Source organism: Entelurus aequoreus, linkage group LG26 (genome assembly GCF_033978785.1).
Source record: "Entelurus aequoreus isolate RoL-2023_Sb linkage group LG26, RoL_Eaeq_v1.1, whole genome shotgun sequence".
NCBI classification, from domain to species: domain Eukaryota; kingdom Metazoa; phylum Chordata; class Actinopteri; order Syngnathiformes; family Syngnathidae; genus Entelurus; species Entelurus aequoreus.
The window spans coordinates 12,333,409-12,349,385 of record NC_084756.1 but is presented as its reverse complement, the minus strand read 5'-3'; the positions used below and the strand labels follow the sequence as shown (position 1 = coordinate 12,349,385).

Genomic DNA, 15,977 nt, shown 5'->3' with positions numbered 1-15,977 from the left:
ACTGTTCTATATAAATGTAAATAAAAGTTGGCTTACAGCAAAGCCAATGGGAGGTTCCCCATTTTGTCCATAAAATCAAATAAATAACCATTCAAAAACCGCCAACAATACTACATTTACATTTCATGATTTAAAAATCAACCAACTATTAGTGATATTGTTATTTTAAGTGCTAACACAGACAAACTATTTATAGCGGCGCCGTGATCACTTACGTGTGTACAATTTCGACATGATCAACTGGTGAGGTGTTTCCTCGCTTGCTCCCTGGGAATTTATTCTAGATCATAAATAATGCCTCTCACTTGGAAAGTAGAAGGCTGAGGACATTCTGTTATGTGTACAGGAGGAGGAGACGGCACAGACAGGAGAGATGTCGTTAAACTCTGTTTATTTATTATATATGCACAATATATAATCATCAGAAATTAAGTGTGTAATAAATCCAAAAGGTGTATGGTGTGTGACTATGTGTGGCGATTAGCTGTTGAGTGTTACCGGTAGTGTTGAGCGAGAGGCGGAAGATTAAGAGGGACAAGGCAGAGCTCGGAGGTCCATGAGCAGGCAGGCAATCGGGGGCTATAGCGGGGCGTCGAAGGTCCGTGACCAGGCGGGAGGTCGAGATCCAAGCGGCAGTCAGGGAAGCAGAGGGAACAAGGGGAGACGAGACACACACTTTGTCACGCGGTAACGGAGGTCAGCTGTTGGAATGACAAGGAGGACACGGGACAATAAACACGACGGGGGAGAAAACAGAGAGAGAGCAGGTTTGCATAGAGACGACAATTAGGCTCACTGTACAGGACAGGTAGCTACATTCTGGCCCGGGATAGCAGGTTGTGCAGGCTTATGAAGGCAGGTCCCCTGATCAGCGAGCGACAGGTGCGCTGATTGCTGGCGATTGATTGCAGCTGCTTGCTGCAGGCGGACTGACGCGCGCCCGGCCGTGACACGTTCTCCGACAAGTTGGTACACTTTGACAGCCATTTTGAAGCCGCAAATGGCAAGAAATAAGAAAAGACGCTGGGGTCCACTCCCCCCCCTTTTCTTTGTGAGGATTATGAGTCATTCTTCATCTAAATGGTAATATATGAACATCCCAGCAGTTGGCATCCTAATGACAGCAGACATTGTACAGTAAATGACATTGTATTGTACTTTTTGGCTCCCATCAAGTCTGCAGTGAGTAATAATCAGTGATGCTGTTAAAAAAACAAATGTTGTGATGCCTTTTTTTTAGATTAATGCTTAAAAGTGATAAAAATACATAAATATTAAAAGTTATTATAAATGTGCCTGCTACTACATTATATATATATACTTACATCATGTGTATAAAACCTTAATAGAGGTGTTTTGATCTTTTTTTAAGAGCTTTATAGGCAGAATAGAGCGACTTCCATCGGCTCCATTGTAAGTGGACTTTTGATTGCATTTATTTAACATTTACAATGCATAAAAAAACAAAACATCCATCATGTCTTTCATAATATGTGTAACCTAATGGTGTGACCGGGTGAATCCATATAATGTTGATGCAGTGTAATTTAAACCGTGTGGAAAAAATATATTGTTGACGACTTCAATATTTATATTTAAACTACAAATGAATCTCTATTCTTACTTGTGACAATTCTTAATTGATTAAAACATTTTTTTTTTTATTTTTTTTTTATGTGTCCTGTCTAGACATGAAATCATGTTGTTGATGTAGATGCCCATATCTGATGTACATATTAACTTTAGAAAAGAGAAATGTGGTATTTGACTTTATTAACGTATTTTTCGGATTTTAAGTCACTCCGGAGTATAAGTTGCACCGGCCGAAAATGCATACATAATAAAGAAGGAAAAAAACATTTATAAGTCGCACTAGAGTCACTTGGTATTCTTTGTATGATGTTGCTCCTGTTGTTTTAATCAAATTGTTGTTTTACTTCACCTATGTTTTGTACAGCCCTTTGTGATTTTATCTGTGAAAAGCGCTTTATAAATAAAATGTACTTACTTTACTAACTTACTTACAATTTACCCGTTCTGACCCCCCTCCATTCCTGGAGGGGGGTCCAAACATCTATGGTCCCTTAATTTCCCCCGGTTGGGGTATTTTGAGTTTTCCCTCGCCCGGATGTGGGTTTAGGTCAGTAGACGTCATAGTGAATTTGTGAAGCCTTTTGAGACAATGGTCATTACAAATACAATTTGATTGATTGATTTATAGTATAGGGATGGGGGTACTGTTTTTAAAGGTTAGGCAAAAAGTTTGTAATAAATACAATTTGATTTCCTATGATTTTTCAAACACCATAAGACCCCGGTGGTGAGAGATCCCGACCGACAGCAACATCCAGAAAAAGGAACAGGAAAAGTTCAAACCAAGAACGAAGGGTAGCGTTAGAGAAAATGTGACGTGTGAAGGCTACAGGGGTGCCAAAAATATTGGGAACAGCGAAGATCCTGCACAGAACCCTCAAACTACCAGGCTTCTGGTAAAACAGTGGTCCTTAAACCACCTCAGGAAACACTTGGGTCCCCAAGTACCGCCATAATGATCAACATTAAAATACTGTAGGCCTAAGTATTCTTTTAAAACAAGGTAGGGGTTTTATTTAACAAGAATATTTCATATGTTTGGCCACTGTAACATCACACACAGGTTGAAAATCAACACTGTGTTTGAATATAGGAAAATAAAACACTGTACGGTAATTAAGTGTTTATTTGCGATAGAGCCCGTGTACCACTAGTGGTATGCGTACCAAAGTTTGAGAATCACTGTGGTAGAAGATTCCAGTTTGAAGGAGATTTTTTTTTCAATAAATATTCATCAATACTGTTGATATTTGGTTGCTTTGTTGGGTCTGCTCCTGTCTCTGGCCATGCTCCCCCCACCCCAGCAGACGATTGCGTGGAACACCGCGGAGGCCACCACAGTGTATATATATATGTATATATACATTTTTTTATGTATTTATTATATTTTATATATATATATATATATATATATATATATATATATTTATATTTTTTTATTTTTATTATTATTTTTTTGTTGTTTTATTTTTGTAGCTGTATGTAGAAATGTCTGGTTGCATCAGCTCTGATCTTTTAATGTCCTTTGTGTTCTTTGATGTTTCCCTCTTACACACATGCTTATGTGTGCTATGGCTATGATGTATTTTTTTTTTTTTTTTTTTTTTTTTTTCCTTGGTCTTAGTCTGGACCCCCTCTCCAGGGGCCCAGGCTTAGATTGAATTATTTATTTTTTTGTGTATGTCCTACAAAAAAATGATATTTAAATTCAATGCAGTTATTTGTGCAAACAGATACTAAACAGGTCATGTACAAACTAATTATAGCTTATTTCGGGTTCTTGTGGTTAGCCTGGATCTGCTTTATAAAGCTCGGTTATGATAGTTGCTCATAAAGTAATGCTTAGATTGTCTTCTCACAGAAATATGCCCTTCCCTTATGTTTTTTTTTTAATAGAGAAAGAAACGTCTTTGGAGCCTTTTGTCCTGAAGGATCTGCTGCCGTCCTCGTTGGGAAGCTACTATCGCTACACAGGCTCTCTGACCACACCACCCTGCAGTAAAATAGTGGAGTGGCTCATCTTCAGCAGACCGATCTACGTCTCGTACAAGCAGGTGAGCAACGTGACACAACACAATTTACAAAGCGGACTAGGAGACACAGGAACAGTCTTCAGTAGTCGTTTTTTTATAGTTTCTTTGTAAAATGAGCAGAGCTTCACAAAAGTAATCTTTGGGCTCACTTGGACTACCAGACGGTTAGATATCATGTTTGTTGCTCTTCAGCCCTGCGATGTCACGTCAACCGGATAATGACTGTACAACCACACGGCAGCCTTGGATTAAGTGTAGATTAAAGCGGGTTTATATTGCAAAACCAACTTTTCTTACCTGTTGGTACCTGATTTTGTGTATTTGGGATCTGCATAAGTCCCGTAAATTTGAAATCATGGAGGCATGTCAAAAATATTTATAAAATAAATTGGGCCTTCCTTCATACTTCCGCTAAATGAGCTGTTTGGAATTTGCCAAATATATTTTTCCAATTAGTGATGTCAGCACATATCTCCATATATGGTAAAGTTTTACCTGAAGAGCTTTGCGCGAGTCCGCCATTGTAGTCTGATGCTGTAAACAATAAGGTCCTTATTTTTTTCTATCCTCTTGTTGTCGGGCAGACTGGCTTGTACTTTAACGTGCATCCTGCACTGTTTGCATTTGTAATACAAAGTTGCGTATCATTTTAACTAGTGTTGTCCCAATACCAATATGTTGGTACCAGTACCGGTACCAAAATTATTTTGATACTTTTCTAAATAAAGGGGACCACAACCAATGCCATTATTGGCTTTATTTTAACAAAAAAATCTTAGGGTACATTAAACATATGTTTATTATTGCAAGTTTGTCCTTAAATAAAATAGTGAACATACCAGACAACTTGTCTTTTAGCAGTATAGTAGTAAGTAAGCAAAAAAAGACTCCTAATAAGTCTGCTGACATATGCAGTAACATATTGTGTCATTTATCATTCTATTATTTTGTCAACATTATTAAGGACAAGTGGTAGAAAATGAATTATTAATCCACTTGTTCATTTACTGTTAATATCTGCTTACTTTCTCTTTTAACATGTTCTATCTGCACTTCTGTTAAAATGTAATAATCACTTATTCTTCTGGTGTTTGGATGCTTTACACTAGTTTTGGATGATGCCACAAATTAAGGTATCGATCCGATACCAAGTAGTTACAGAATCATACATTGGTCATATTCAAAGTCCTCATGTGTCCAGGGACATATTTCCTGAGTTTACTTTTTAGAGGCAGTATAGTATCGAATATGATTCATTAGTATCGCGGTACTATACCAATACCGGTATACTGTGCAACCCTAATTTGAACTTAATCTGTCAGTAGACCAGGGCTGCCAAGTCTCATGCTTTGAGCGTGACAGTCACGCAATTTGAACCACACGCCACACTTGACATTTATCACGCATATATTTCCCCAACCATGACTCCAGTCCTAATCAACTGGCGGGCCACATCCGGCCTGCCAAATCCTTTGATTTGGACCGCCGAACATGGCCCAAATAGGCTTGATGAAACCATTCAAACTCGGGTACGCGTGCATGCAGTACTCCTGCCACCCCACAGCATATGTGTCACATTGTAGCAGCAGTGGGTGAGTCGAAGAAGATGGCACAAAAAATCTGAATAAATCGCAAAAATCTGACTTTACAGTAAACAGCGACTGGACAACAAAGTATCAATGTATTAAAATTGCTGACTTCGATGCCTTTTGTATTTGCATTTGTGTTGTTTTTGACTGTTTAGCTCTGGCAATCAAGACTGGTAAAAACAGGTAGAACACCACTTGTGTGCAATGTTTGCTGTATGTATTAACATCATATATGTAAAATACACCATGGACGTTATACTTTTGTAGTGTTGTTATTATTAGTCTTACAAAACTAAATAAAGGAAGACGTACACTACCGTTCAAAAGTTTGGGGTCACCCAAACAATTTTGTGGAATAGCCTTCATTTCTAAAAACAAGAATAGACTGTCGAGTTTCAGATGAAAGTTCTCTTTTTCTGGCCATTTTGAGCGTTTAATTGACCCCACAAATGTGATGCTCCAGAAACTCAATCTGCTCAAAGGAAGGTCAGTTTTGTAGCTTCTGTAACGAGCTAAACTGTTTTCAGATGTGTGAACATGATTGCACAAGGGTTTTCTAATCATCAATTAGCCTTCTGAGCCAATGAGCAAACACATTGTACCATTAGAACACTGGAGTGATAGTTGCTGGAAATGGGCCTCTATACACCTATGGTGATATTGCACCAAAAACCAGACATTTGCAGCTAGAATAGTCATTTACCACATTAGCAATGTATAGAGTGTATTTCTTTAAAGTTAAGACTAGTTTAAAGTTATCTTCATTGAAAAGTACAGTGCTTTTCCTTCAAAAATAAGGACATTTCAATGTGACCCCAAACTTTTGAACGGTAGTGTATAAAGAAATAACACTGAGGAAGAAAAGTAATTCAAAAGAAGGAACATCAATCATCAACTAAAAGTGGTAACTATCTGTCTAGCTGCACACGCCGGAAACAAGTAGCGAGGGCAAAATAATGCATTTTTTGACAGTGCAGAGTGAAAGCGGATGTCGTTACTTTGTAAATAATTAAATGCAGCCTCTAAGAAATATAAGGCACTTTCCAAAGTAACATCCAAATTTTGATATCCGGCCCCTGATACCTTGGGCTCTTGAAACTGCGGCCCTTTATATTATGTACCGTAATTGTATAGCCCTGCACTAATCTATATTTATTTTTGTAATGATAATAAACGTTGGCCCTTACTGTGACTGACTGAGCTTACCAATATCATCAGTCCTTTGAGTTTGAATCTAACCAACCACAAAAGGCACCATGCAATATAAACCAATCAAAAACATCGTAAGGCGGGTGTTGCTGAGTTTTGGCCAGCCCTTCATTGCGGAAAGGACAGCACCGCTGGCGGCCACGTCTGTCAATGTAAAAGCGTAAAACCACCAGGCTCAGAGACAGCTTCTTCCCTCAAGCTGTCAGAATGCTGAACGCTAGCCCAGGCTTCAGAAACCCTTCCAGCTCCATAGTCTCCCTCTGCTCTTCTTTAGCAGTTAGGGGTTTTTATGGGGCAATTAATAGCACTTTACATGGCAGTTAAATGGACAGAGGAAAATAAAGTAAGTCAATTTTAAAAAATATAGCTTCAGAAAAAAAGACAGAATTTAATATATGAAACACTTCCAAAAATCTTTAGAATCAATAAAACTGGACTAAATGTGGCAATAAAAAAAATGGCCGGACAATTTGAAAAAAGAAAGACAAGGTAAGCGGTAGGGTTGTACGGTATACCGGTATTAGTATAGTACCGCGATACTAATGAATCATTTTCGGTACGATACCGCCTCTGAAAAGTACCGGTCCTGCAACCCCCCCTCGTGTCCCCGTCGTCGTCACGTCGTGTCATTGCTGGTTTTACGAGCAGAGGAGCATGTTCGGCAGCGAAGAATCACAGAGTACTTACAAGCAGACACAGTGTGTAGACAGAAAAGGGAGAACGGACACATTTTGGCTTAAAAACTGACGATGAAGGTGAAGTTATAACACTGAAACACCCTCAGGAAGAGGTGCTTTAAGACATGGCTAGCTAGCTAGCGGCTAACGTTCATCTGCCGTCGTATGCAAAATACGACTTACTTGAGTTGTAATCGTTGATGCTCATAATTCCGAGGGTTTCTCAATGCCACATTCAAGGTTGTTTAGCGTAGCGGCAAGTGTAGCTTGTCCTCTCCTCGTCCCTTTCGGTTGTGTCCGCGCTAACCTAGCTAACACATTATGTTAAACGAACGCTAGCTCATGGTTAGTTGTAACCAAACCTAGAACTAATGTTAACACAGTGATTCTCAAACTGCCGTACACAGGCCCCATTTAGTGGTATGCCAACGAATCACTTGATTAACGTACAGTGTTTTATTTTCTTATGTTCAAACACAGTGTTACTGTTCAAACTGTGTGTAATGTTACAGTGCCCAAAAACATCAAATATACTTGTTAAATGAAACCTTGTTTTTAATGAAGACTTAGGTGTATTACGCTACTGTATTTTAATGTTTGTCATTTTGGTGGTACTTGGAGAGGTGAGTTATTTCTGAAGTGGTACTAGGTAAAAACAGTTTAAGAACCACTGTGTTAACAGAACATTAGTAATAAAGTTAAAGTACCACTGATAGTCACACACACACTCGGTGCGGTGAAATTACCCTCTGCATTTGACCCATCCCCTTGTTCCACCCCCTGGGATGCGAGGGGAGCAGTGAGCAGCAGCGGTGGCCGCGCTCGCGAATCATTTTGGTGATTTAACCCCCAATTCCAAACCTTGATGCTGAGGTTACGGGTTCGTACATCCACACGCACATTCATTATACAAACATACTGTATACACATACTGTACATATACATTCACTGTAAAAACATACATATACACATACTGTACATATACATTCACTGTACAAACACACACATACACATACTACACATACATTCACTGTACAAACACACACATACATATACTGTACATATACATTCACTGTACAAACACACATTTACACATACTGTACATATACATTCACTGTTCAAACACACATACTGTATACACATACTGTACATATACATTCGCTGTACACACATATACACATACTGTACATATACATTCACTGTACAAGCACACATACACATACTGTACATATACAAGTACATATGCACACATACACTCATGCACATAATCACGTTTCATCAAACATATATTAACGTTGTTGCCCTAGGGTAAACTGGGTATAACACATGGCACACTGACAAAGCTTAACCTATTGTTACTATAACAATCTACAAGGTTAAGGTTGCTTCTCTTTCTTCCCCTCCATTTTTCTGCATTCTTTCGTATCTCAAGTTATCATTACGTATATGTATTGTTGCATTTGAACAATTGTATTGTTGATAATAAAGGTAAAGTACTGGTATTGTTTATTATCAATAGCACTATTTCTATTGGTATTCATATTGCTCCATTTTTAGTGTAATAATGCTCATTGTCATTTCTGTATTTTTTTTTTTTAATTTTCGCTAACTGCTTATTTGCTATTACTTTTACCATCATATTTGTACATGTCGTATTTGCTGATGTTGCTCTGTTGTTGTTGTTGTTGTTGTGTTTGCTGTTGTTGTTTTTTGTCTCTCTGTCTAATCCCCCTCTTGTCCCCACAATTCCCCCCTCTGTCTTCCTTTTTCTCTCTTTCTATCCCCTCCTGCTCCGGCCCGGCTGCACCAAATGATAATATAAATACATTTAATAAAGTCAAAATACAAGTAAGGCAACAAGAGAAGTATCCTACACTTCTCTTTTGTAAAGTAAATCTGAACAGCCGATATGGGCATCTACATCTGCTATATAATTTGCCCGAGAAGCTGGGCAGGACATTATAAAAAAAAAAAAAAATAAATAAAAAAAATAAATAAAAAGATGCCACATTGTAGATCTGTCTGTATTACGGTACAAACATACATATACACATACTGTACATGTACATTCACTGAACAAACATACATATACACATTCTGTACATCTACAAGTACATATGCACACATGCACTCATGCACATAATCACGTTTCATCAAACATATATTAACGTTGTTGCCCTATGCGAAACTGGTTAACACATGGCACACTGACAAATATTAACCTATTGTTACTATAACAATCTACAAGGTTAATATAGGTTGCTTCTCTTTCTTCCCCTCCATTTTTCGGTATTCATCTTTTATCTCTAGTTATCATTACATATATGTATTGTTGCATTTGAACAACTGTATAGTTGATAATAGTAGTATTATCAACAATATATGGTATATGTAGGTCCTGTAGACCTATATATACCACCCATGCACGGAAATATTAGGGTCTTGTGCATTGTGACAGTTGGGAAGGGGCACCTATGGAGACCCGGTTTTCTGCCAAATCTGGATAGCGGGAGGCGCTCGGTAATCCAGGAGAGGCTCAGGGTAGAGTCGTGCTCCTTCACTAGAGGAGCGAGTCGAGGTAGATCTAGTTCGGCAGCCCTTCCAGATGCCTGCCCGGTGGGGCGTACTAGAAGGATTATGTCTCGCAGCTTGACTGGAAACGCCTCAGTGGGACTTTCGCAATATGGAACTGGATGTGATGGACGCAGACGGAGAAATCTGTAAGAAATCTGGGCTTCCCTTCTTCGACTGCTGCCCCCGTCTCCCAGATAAGCAAGATATATGGACAGATGGGTAGAGTTCAGTACAGCTCTTGCCCTAAGGATCACAGTTCACATTCGATGTAGGACCGAAAGCTGCAGTTTGAAGTTAACATTCAGAAATGCTCACAATTTTAGGTATAGCTTCTTTGTTGTCTATTAAACTGATGACACAAATCATTTTGTGAACATACTGTATCCGAGCTATAATAGTGTAGCAGTGGTGGGCCTTCTGTGCTGGCCTAACATAACCAGAAATCATGATCATAATTAAAGATAAAACTATATTTGTATTTACTTTCCCTAAATATCTAAAAGTATTCATATTCTCTTCATGTCATATTATGCTCCTTACAATGCTGTTGTTCTTAGTTTAGAGTTTGTATCCAATCAGAATTCAGCTAGCTTATGTTGCCATGCTGTACCAAATCTGCCCGGGGCCTTCAGAATCAACAATGCGGGCGTCTGTGCACTGTCAGTGAACGGACACATACAGTTGATAGACAATTGCCATAGTCAATCAGATCACTAGTTGTTGTCAGTAAGGCCTTCTAGCTGGCCGAACGCTGTGATTGGATACTCACTTAGGAGTCCCAAGTGAGTATCCAATCACATGTCGCGAAAACAGGAAGTGGCACCGGAACCATCAATCAATCAATCAATGTTTATTTAAATAAATCACAAGTGTCTCAAAGGGCTGCACAAGCCACAACGACACCCTCGGTACAGAGCCCACATACGGGCAAGGAAAAACTCACCCCAGTGGGACGTCGATGTGAATGACTATGAGAAAGCTTGGAGAGGACCGCATAAGGACGAGCCATAGACAGCCACAGAAAACTCACCGGTACAATAACCAGGAAGAGTCGGGACCCGAGGTGGACCGCTCGCCTGTGCATCGGTTGGGGACATCTCTGCGCTGCTGACCCGTGTCCGCTCGGGATGGTCTCCTGCTGGCCCCATTATGGACTGGACTCTCATTATTATGTTAGATCCACTATGGACTGGACTTTCACAATATTATGCTATACCCACTCGACATCCATGGTATCCGGTCTCCCCTAGAGGGGGGGGGGGGGGGGGGGGGGGTCACCCACATCTGAGGTCCTCTCCAAGGTTTCTCATAGTCATTCACATTGACATCCCACTGGGTTGTGAGTTTTTCCTTGCCCTTATGTGGGATCTGAACCGAGGATGTCGTTGTGGCTTGTGCAGCTCTTTGAGACACTTGTGATTTAGGACTATATAAATAAACATTGATTGATCATTGATTGATAAAGTGTGTGTCTTACACCTAGTAATGCGCTGTGGACAGACAAAGCCAAGCAATGCAGGTTTAGCGAGCGGTGCCGCTACCGCGAAGGAAATGCATTTTTGGCAGGCAATCACACCGGCTGCGAAATGGTTCGCTCGCCACTTTCACACGAATCAACCGACTAGAGCGGTACCAATAGCTTATACCTCGTCAAATGGGTGCTACAAATTGTGAGTTCAAATATTTTATTTCTTTATTTTTTCATGTTTCATTTGTTCTATACAATTCTTTTAATTTTGACAGTACCACGTAAGATATGTTTTAATTGCTGAAGCGGGTTTATTGAATGTTAAATGCACCAAAAAATAGACCGTTGTGTACACTGTTGAGGGTTTTCAATGCTCAGTAGTGTGCAAGTGTGTTTCTGTATAGTACAGGGGTCGGCAACCCGCGGCTCTAGAGCCGCATGCGGCTCTTTAGCGCCGCCCTCGTGGCTCTCTGGAGCTTTTTCAAAAATGTATGAAAAATGGAAAAAGATGATGGGAAAAAAATATATTTTTTGTTTTAGTATGGTTACTTCAGGAGGACAAACATGACACTAATTGTTATGAATCACACTGTTTGTATTAAACATGCTTCACTGATTCGAGTATTTGGCGAGCGCCGTTTTGTCCTACTAATTTTGGCGGTCCTTGAACTCACCTTAGTTTGTTTACATGTATAACTTTCTCCGACTTTCTAGGACGTGTTTTATGCCACTACTTTTTCTGTCTCATTTTGTCCACCAAACCTTTAACGTTGTGCATGAATGCACAAAGGTGAGTTTTGTTGATGTTATTGACTTGTGTGGAGTGCTAATCAGACATATTTGATCACTGCATGACTGCAAGCTAATCGATGCTAACCGATGCTAACATGCTATTTAGGCTAGCTATATGTACATATTGCATCATTATGCCTCATTTGTAGCTATATTTGAGCTCATTTAGCTTTCTTTAAGTCCTCTTAATTCAATTTATATCTCATGACACACTATCTGTATGTAATATGGCTTCTAATTTGTTGCGGCTCCAGACAGATTTGTTTTTGTATTTTTGGTCCAATATGGCTCTTTGAACATTTTGGGTTGCCGACCCCTGGTATAGTATCTCCAGCCGTGTCCATGTGGTGATATCAATTGCGGTATTTAGAGAGGTGAAGTCAGACTAAGTAGGACATCACTGAAGGCCTAGGTGAGAAACTCACGGCCCGCCACTGTAGTGTATAGCCCTTAATGTCACTCACTACAATTGTTTTGCTGCATTTTAACAGCCCAATATGCAAACCAAAAATAAAGTGCACATTTTTGACGCTGTGCATGTCAAATTGTAGTCTAGTCCCTTCCTGCTCCATCACTGATAAGAATGAAAAGGCAACTTTCCCTTGATATTTTCACTGTAGTGCGCAGCGTAAGCGCTAGTCTTGTAAGGCAGTCATATTGGGTTTGATCCCCGGAAGGAGATGTTACAGGGAAGTTTGCAATTGTTTGTTTTAATAAGGTGTGTCCCGATCCGATACTGATATTGGATCAGAGGCCGCATGGAGGAAAATGTGTGCATACGCGGGCCGGACTATTCAAGTCATTGCTTTAAAACTAAAAAAATAAAGACAACTTCAGATTGTTTTCTTTGTCTTACGTTGGCCAAAAATAGAACAAACACACTCTGAAAATATTACAATAAAAATATCGACGAAAAATACCGGCAGCGGTAAAGTTTAAATCCATGAAGGAAAGAAAAACGTGAACGTTTCTTGGAGGATTTACTTTTCTGTTTAAAGATTAAGATTAAAGTACCATTGATTGTCACGCACACACTAGATGTGGTGAAATTTGTCCTCTGCATTTGTCCCATCCCCTTGGGGAGCAGTGGGCAGCAGCGGCGCCGCGCCCGGGAATCATTTTGGTGATTTAACCCCCAACTCCAACCCTTTGTTGCTGAGTGCCAAGCAGGGAGGTTATGGGTCCCATTTTTATGTTGTGCACATTGATACAGTGATTTAGGGGTGTAGTGCGGCCTATGGCGAATTTGTATGATGTCCAATTACAATTAGAAATACTTTAATAATCCCAGAGGGGAAATTAAGATTTTCAGCACAATCCCATTCAAGAGCAGACACACATTACAGGGAGACAGAACAGGATCGCTGATGGGTCTGCCAACTTCCGGCGCCCCTTACAAAAAAAGTGAGTAACAGGTAAACGCTGGGTTGGAGGGGGGGGTGAGAAAAAAAAAAACAGTCCTAAGCCTGGGCACATAGAGAGGGGGTCCAGACTGAGGCCAAGGGGAAAAAAAACCTCATAGCCATAGCACATATTAACATGTGTGTAAGAGGGAGATATCAAACATTAAATTGATTAACAGAGCAGAGCTGATGCAACCAGCCATTTCTACATACAGCCACAAAAGTAAAACAACAACAACAACAAACAAAAAAAACACATATACACTGTGGTGGCCTCTGCGGTGTTCCACGCCATCGTCTGCTGGGGTAGGGGGAGCATGGCCAGAGACAGGAGCAGACCCAACAAAGCAACCAAGAGAGCCGACTCCACTAACTCTCGGCCAGTGTCCAGTCCTTTAATGTGCATTAAATGTGTGTTTTAAAAGTGCAACTTATTTTCCAGTGAGCTTCTTTGCTTTAATCTCATTTTGTGAACTTATTTTCCAGAATGTACTCAAGCACAAACGAGAATCACTATTTTCCTCTCTGTTTTTTTCTCTCTCTTTTTGTGGCGTCTCGGCACCGACAACAGTTAGAGGCTTTCTACTCGATCTTCACCACCGAGCAACAGGACCATGTTAAATCGGTGGAATATCTGCGCAGCAACTTCAGACCCATTCAGAGGCTGGACAACCGCCAAGTGTTCAAGTCGGCGATGAAAGACGTCTGGCAGCACGACCCGTCCAACAACGCCGGTGGGCCTTCTGGCACGGAAGCTTCCAGGGGTGGGTGACGTTTATTTTCTTGTTTAACGTACGTATGTTTGCTGAGAATTCTGCAAGCCACATTGCTAACAAATCAGCATAAATGAAAAGTACAAAACTCAAACCCAGTGAAGTTGGCACGTTGTGTAAATGGTAAATAAAAACAGAATACGATGATTTGCAAATCCTTTTCAACCTATATTCAATTGAATAGACTGCAAAGACAAGATACTTAACATTCAAACTGGAAAAAGTTGTTATTTTTTGCAAATATTAGCTCATTTGCAATTTGATGCCTGCAACATGTTTCAAAAAAGCTGGCACAAGTGGCAAAAAAGAGTTGATGAATGCTCATCAAACACTTATTACGAACATCCCACAGGTGAACAGGCTAATTGGGAACAGGTGGGTGCCATGATTGGGTATAAAAGCAGCTTCCATGAAATGCTCAGTCATTCACAAACAAGGATGGGGCGAGGGTCACCACTTTGTCAACAAACACGTGAGCAAATTGTCCAACAGTTTAAGAGCAACATTTCTCAACGAGCTATTGCAAGGAATTTAGGGATTTCACCATCTACGGTCAGTAATATCATCAAAAAGGTTCAAATAATCTGGAGAAATCACTGCACATAAGCGATGATATTACGGACCTTCGATCCCTCAGGCGGTACTGCATCAAAAAGCGACATCTGTGTGTAAAGGATATCACCACATGGGCTCAGGAACACTTCAGAAAACCACTGTCAGTAACTACAGTTCGTCGCTACATCTGTAAGTGCAAGTTAAAACTCTACTATGCAAAGCCAAAGCCATTTATCAACAACACCCAGAAACGCCGCCGGCTTTGCTGGGCCCGAGCTCATCTAAGATGGACTGATGCAAAGTGGAAAAGTGTTCCGTGGTCTGACGAGTTTTTAGAAACTGTGGACGTCCAAAGAGGAAAATAACCATCAGGATTGTTACAGACGCAACGTTGAAAAGCCAGCATCTGTGATGGTATGGGGAAGTATTAGTGCCCAAGGCATGGGTAACTTACACATCTGTGAAGGCACCATTAATGCTGCAAGGTACATACAGGTTTTGGGGCAACATATGTTGCCATTTAAGCAACGTCATCATGGACGCCCCTGCTTATGTCAGCAAGACAATGCCAAGCCACGTGTGAGTGGTAAAAATGCTAAAAAAATTGCAAAAAAATAAATAAAAATTCTCAGGTCAAACATTAAATATCTTGTCTTTGCAGTCTATTCAATTGAAAATAAGTGGAAAAGGATTTGCAAAACATTGTATTCTGTTTGTATTTACCATTTACACAATGTGCCAACTTCACTGGTTTTGGGTTTTGTGAAACGTTGTGAATCTTACAATGTTTAGTTGCTTGTTTTATGGCAGATCTTTATGTTAATGCTACACATTCTCAGGTCACTTACTTGACAATACAACAAGTATTCTATTAGGGCTGTAATTAAATTCTTCAGAATCAGGAGAGCCGCAGTAGGGAATGTGTTGTGTTCTCTGAGGGGAACCCCTCTGACCTACTGTCGATGTTTTCATATCCCGACCAACACAGACACTTATTACGTGGGCTTTTCTGCCATGCTGCATTATATGCTTTGGAAGCATGTCCTTGAGCGCAGCAGTGGGACACATTTGGTGTAAGCAGATCTTTACAGCCAGCAGAGGGGGCGGAGTGGGTATGGACAGCTGGGGGAAACACACTCGGAGCTGAAAAATATAACGCCGGGCTGACCTGCCACCTACACAGCTTCTGTAAAAGAAAAAAAGAAAAATACTGTAATTCAGCCTCAGTAGTGTATTCACAATGGAATGGCATCCAATGTGTCGCAAAAGTTGGTTTTAAAAAGGATAACTTCTCCAGTTGTGTTCACTTTT

General features: G+C 40.2%; 1 protein-coding gene across 1 annotated transcript in view; it reads left to right on the top strand.

The window, feature by feature from the left end:
• LOC133643376 (receptor-type tyrosine-protein phosphatase gamma-like) overlaps positions 1-15,977 on the top strand; it is a 705,805-nt gene that overhangs the window by 559,857 nt on the left and 129,971 nt on the right. The window contains exons 8-9 of the mRNA XM_062037895.1: positions 3,490-3,647; positions 13,910-14,102. Coding sequence (XP_061893879.1) covers positions 3,490-3,647; positions 13,910-14,102 — 351 coding nt within the window. The remainder of the gene's footprint in view (positions 1-3,489; positions 3,648-13,909; positions 14,103-15,977) is intronic.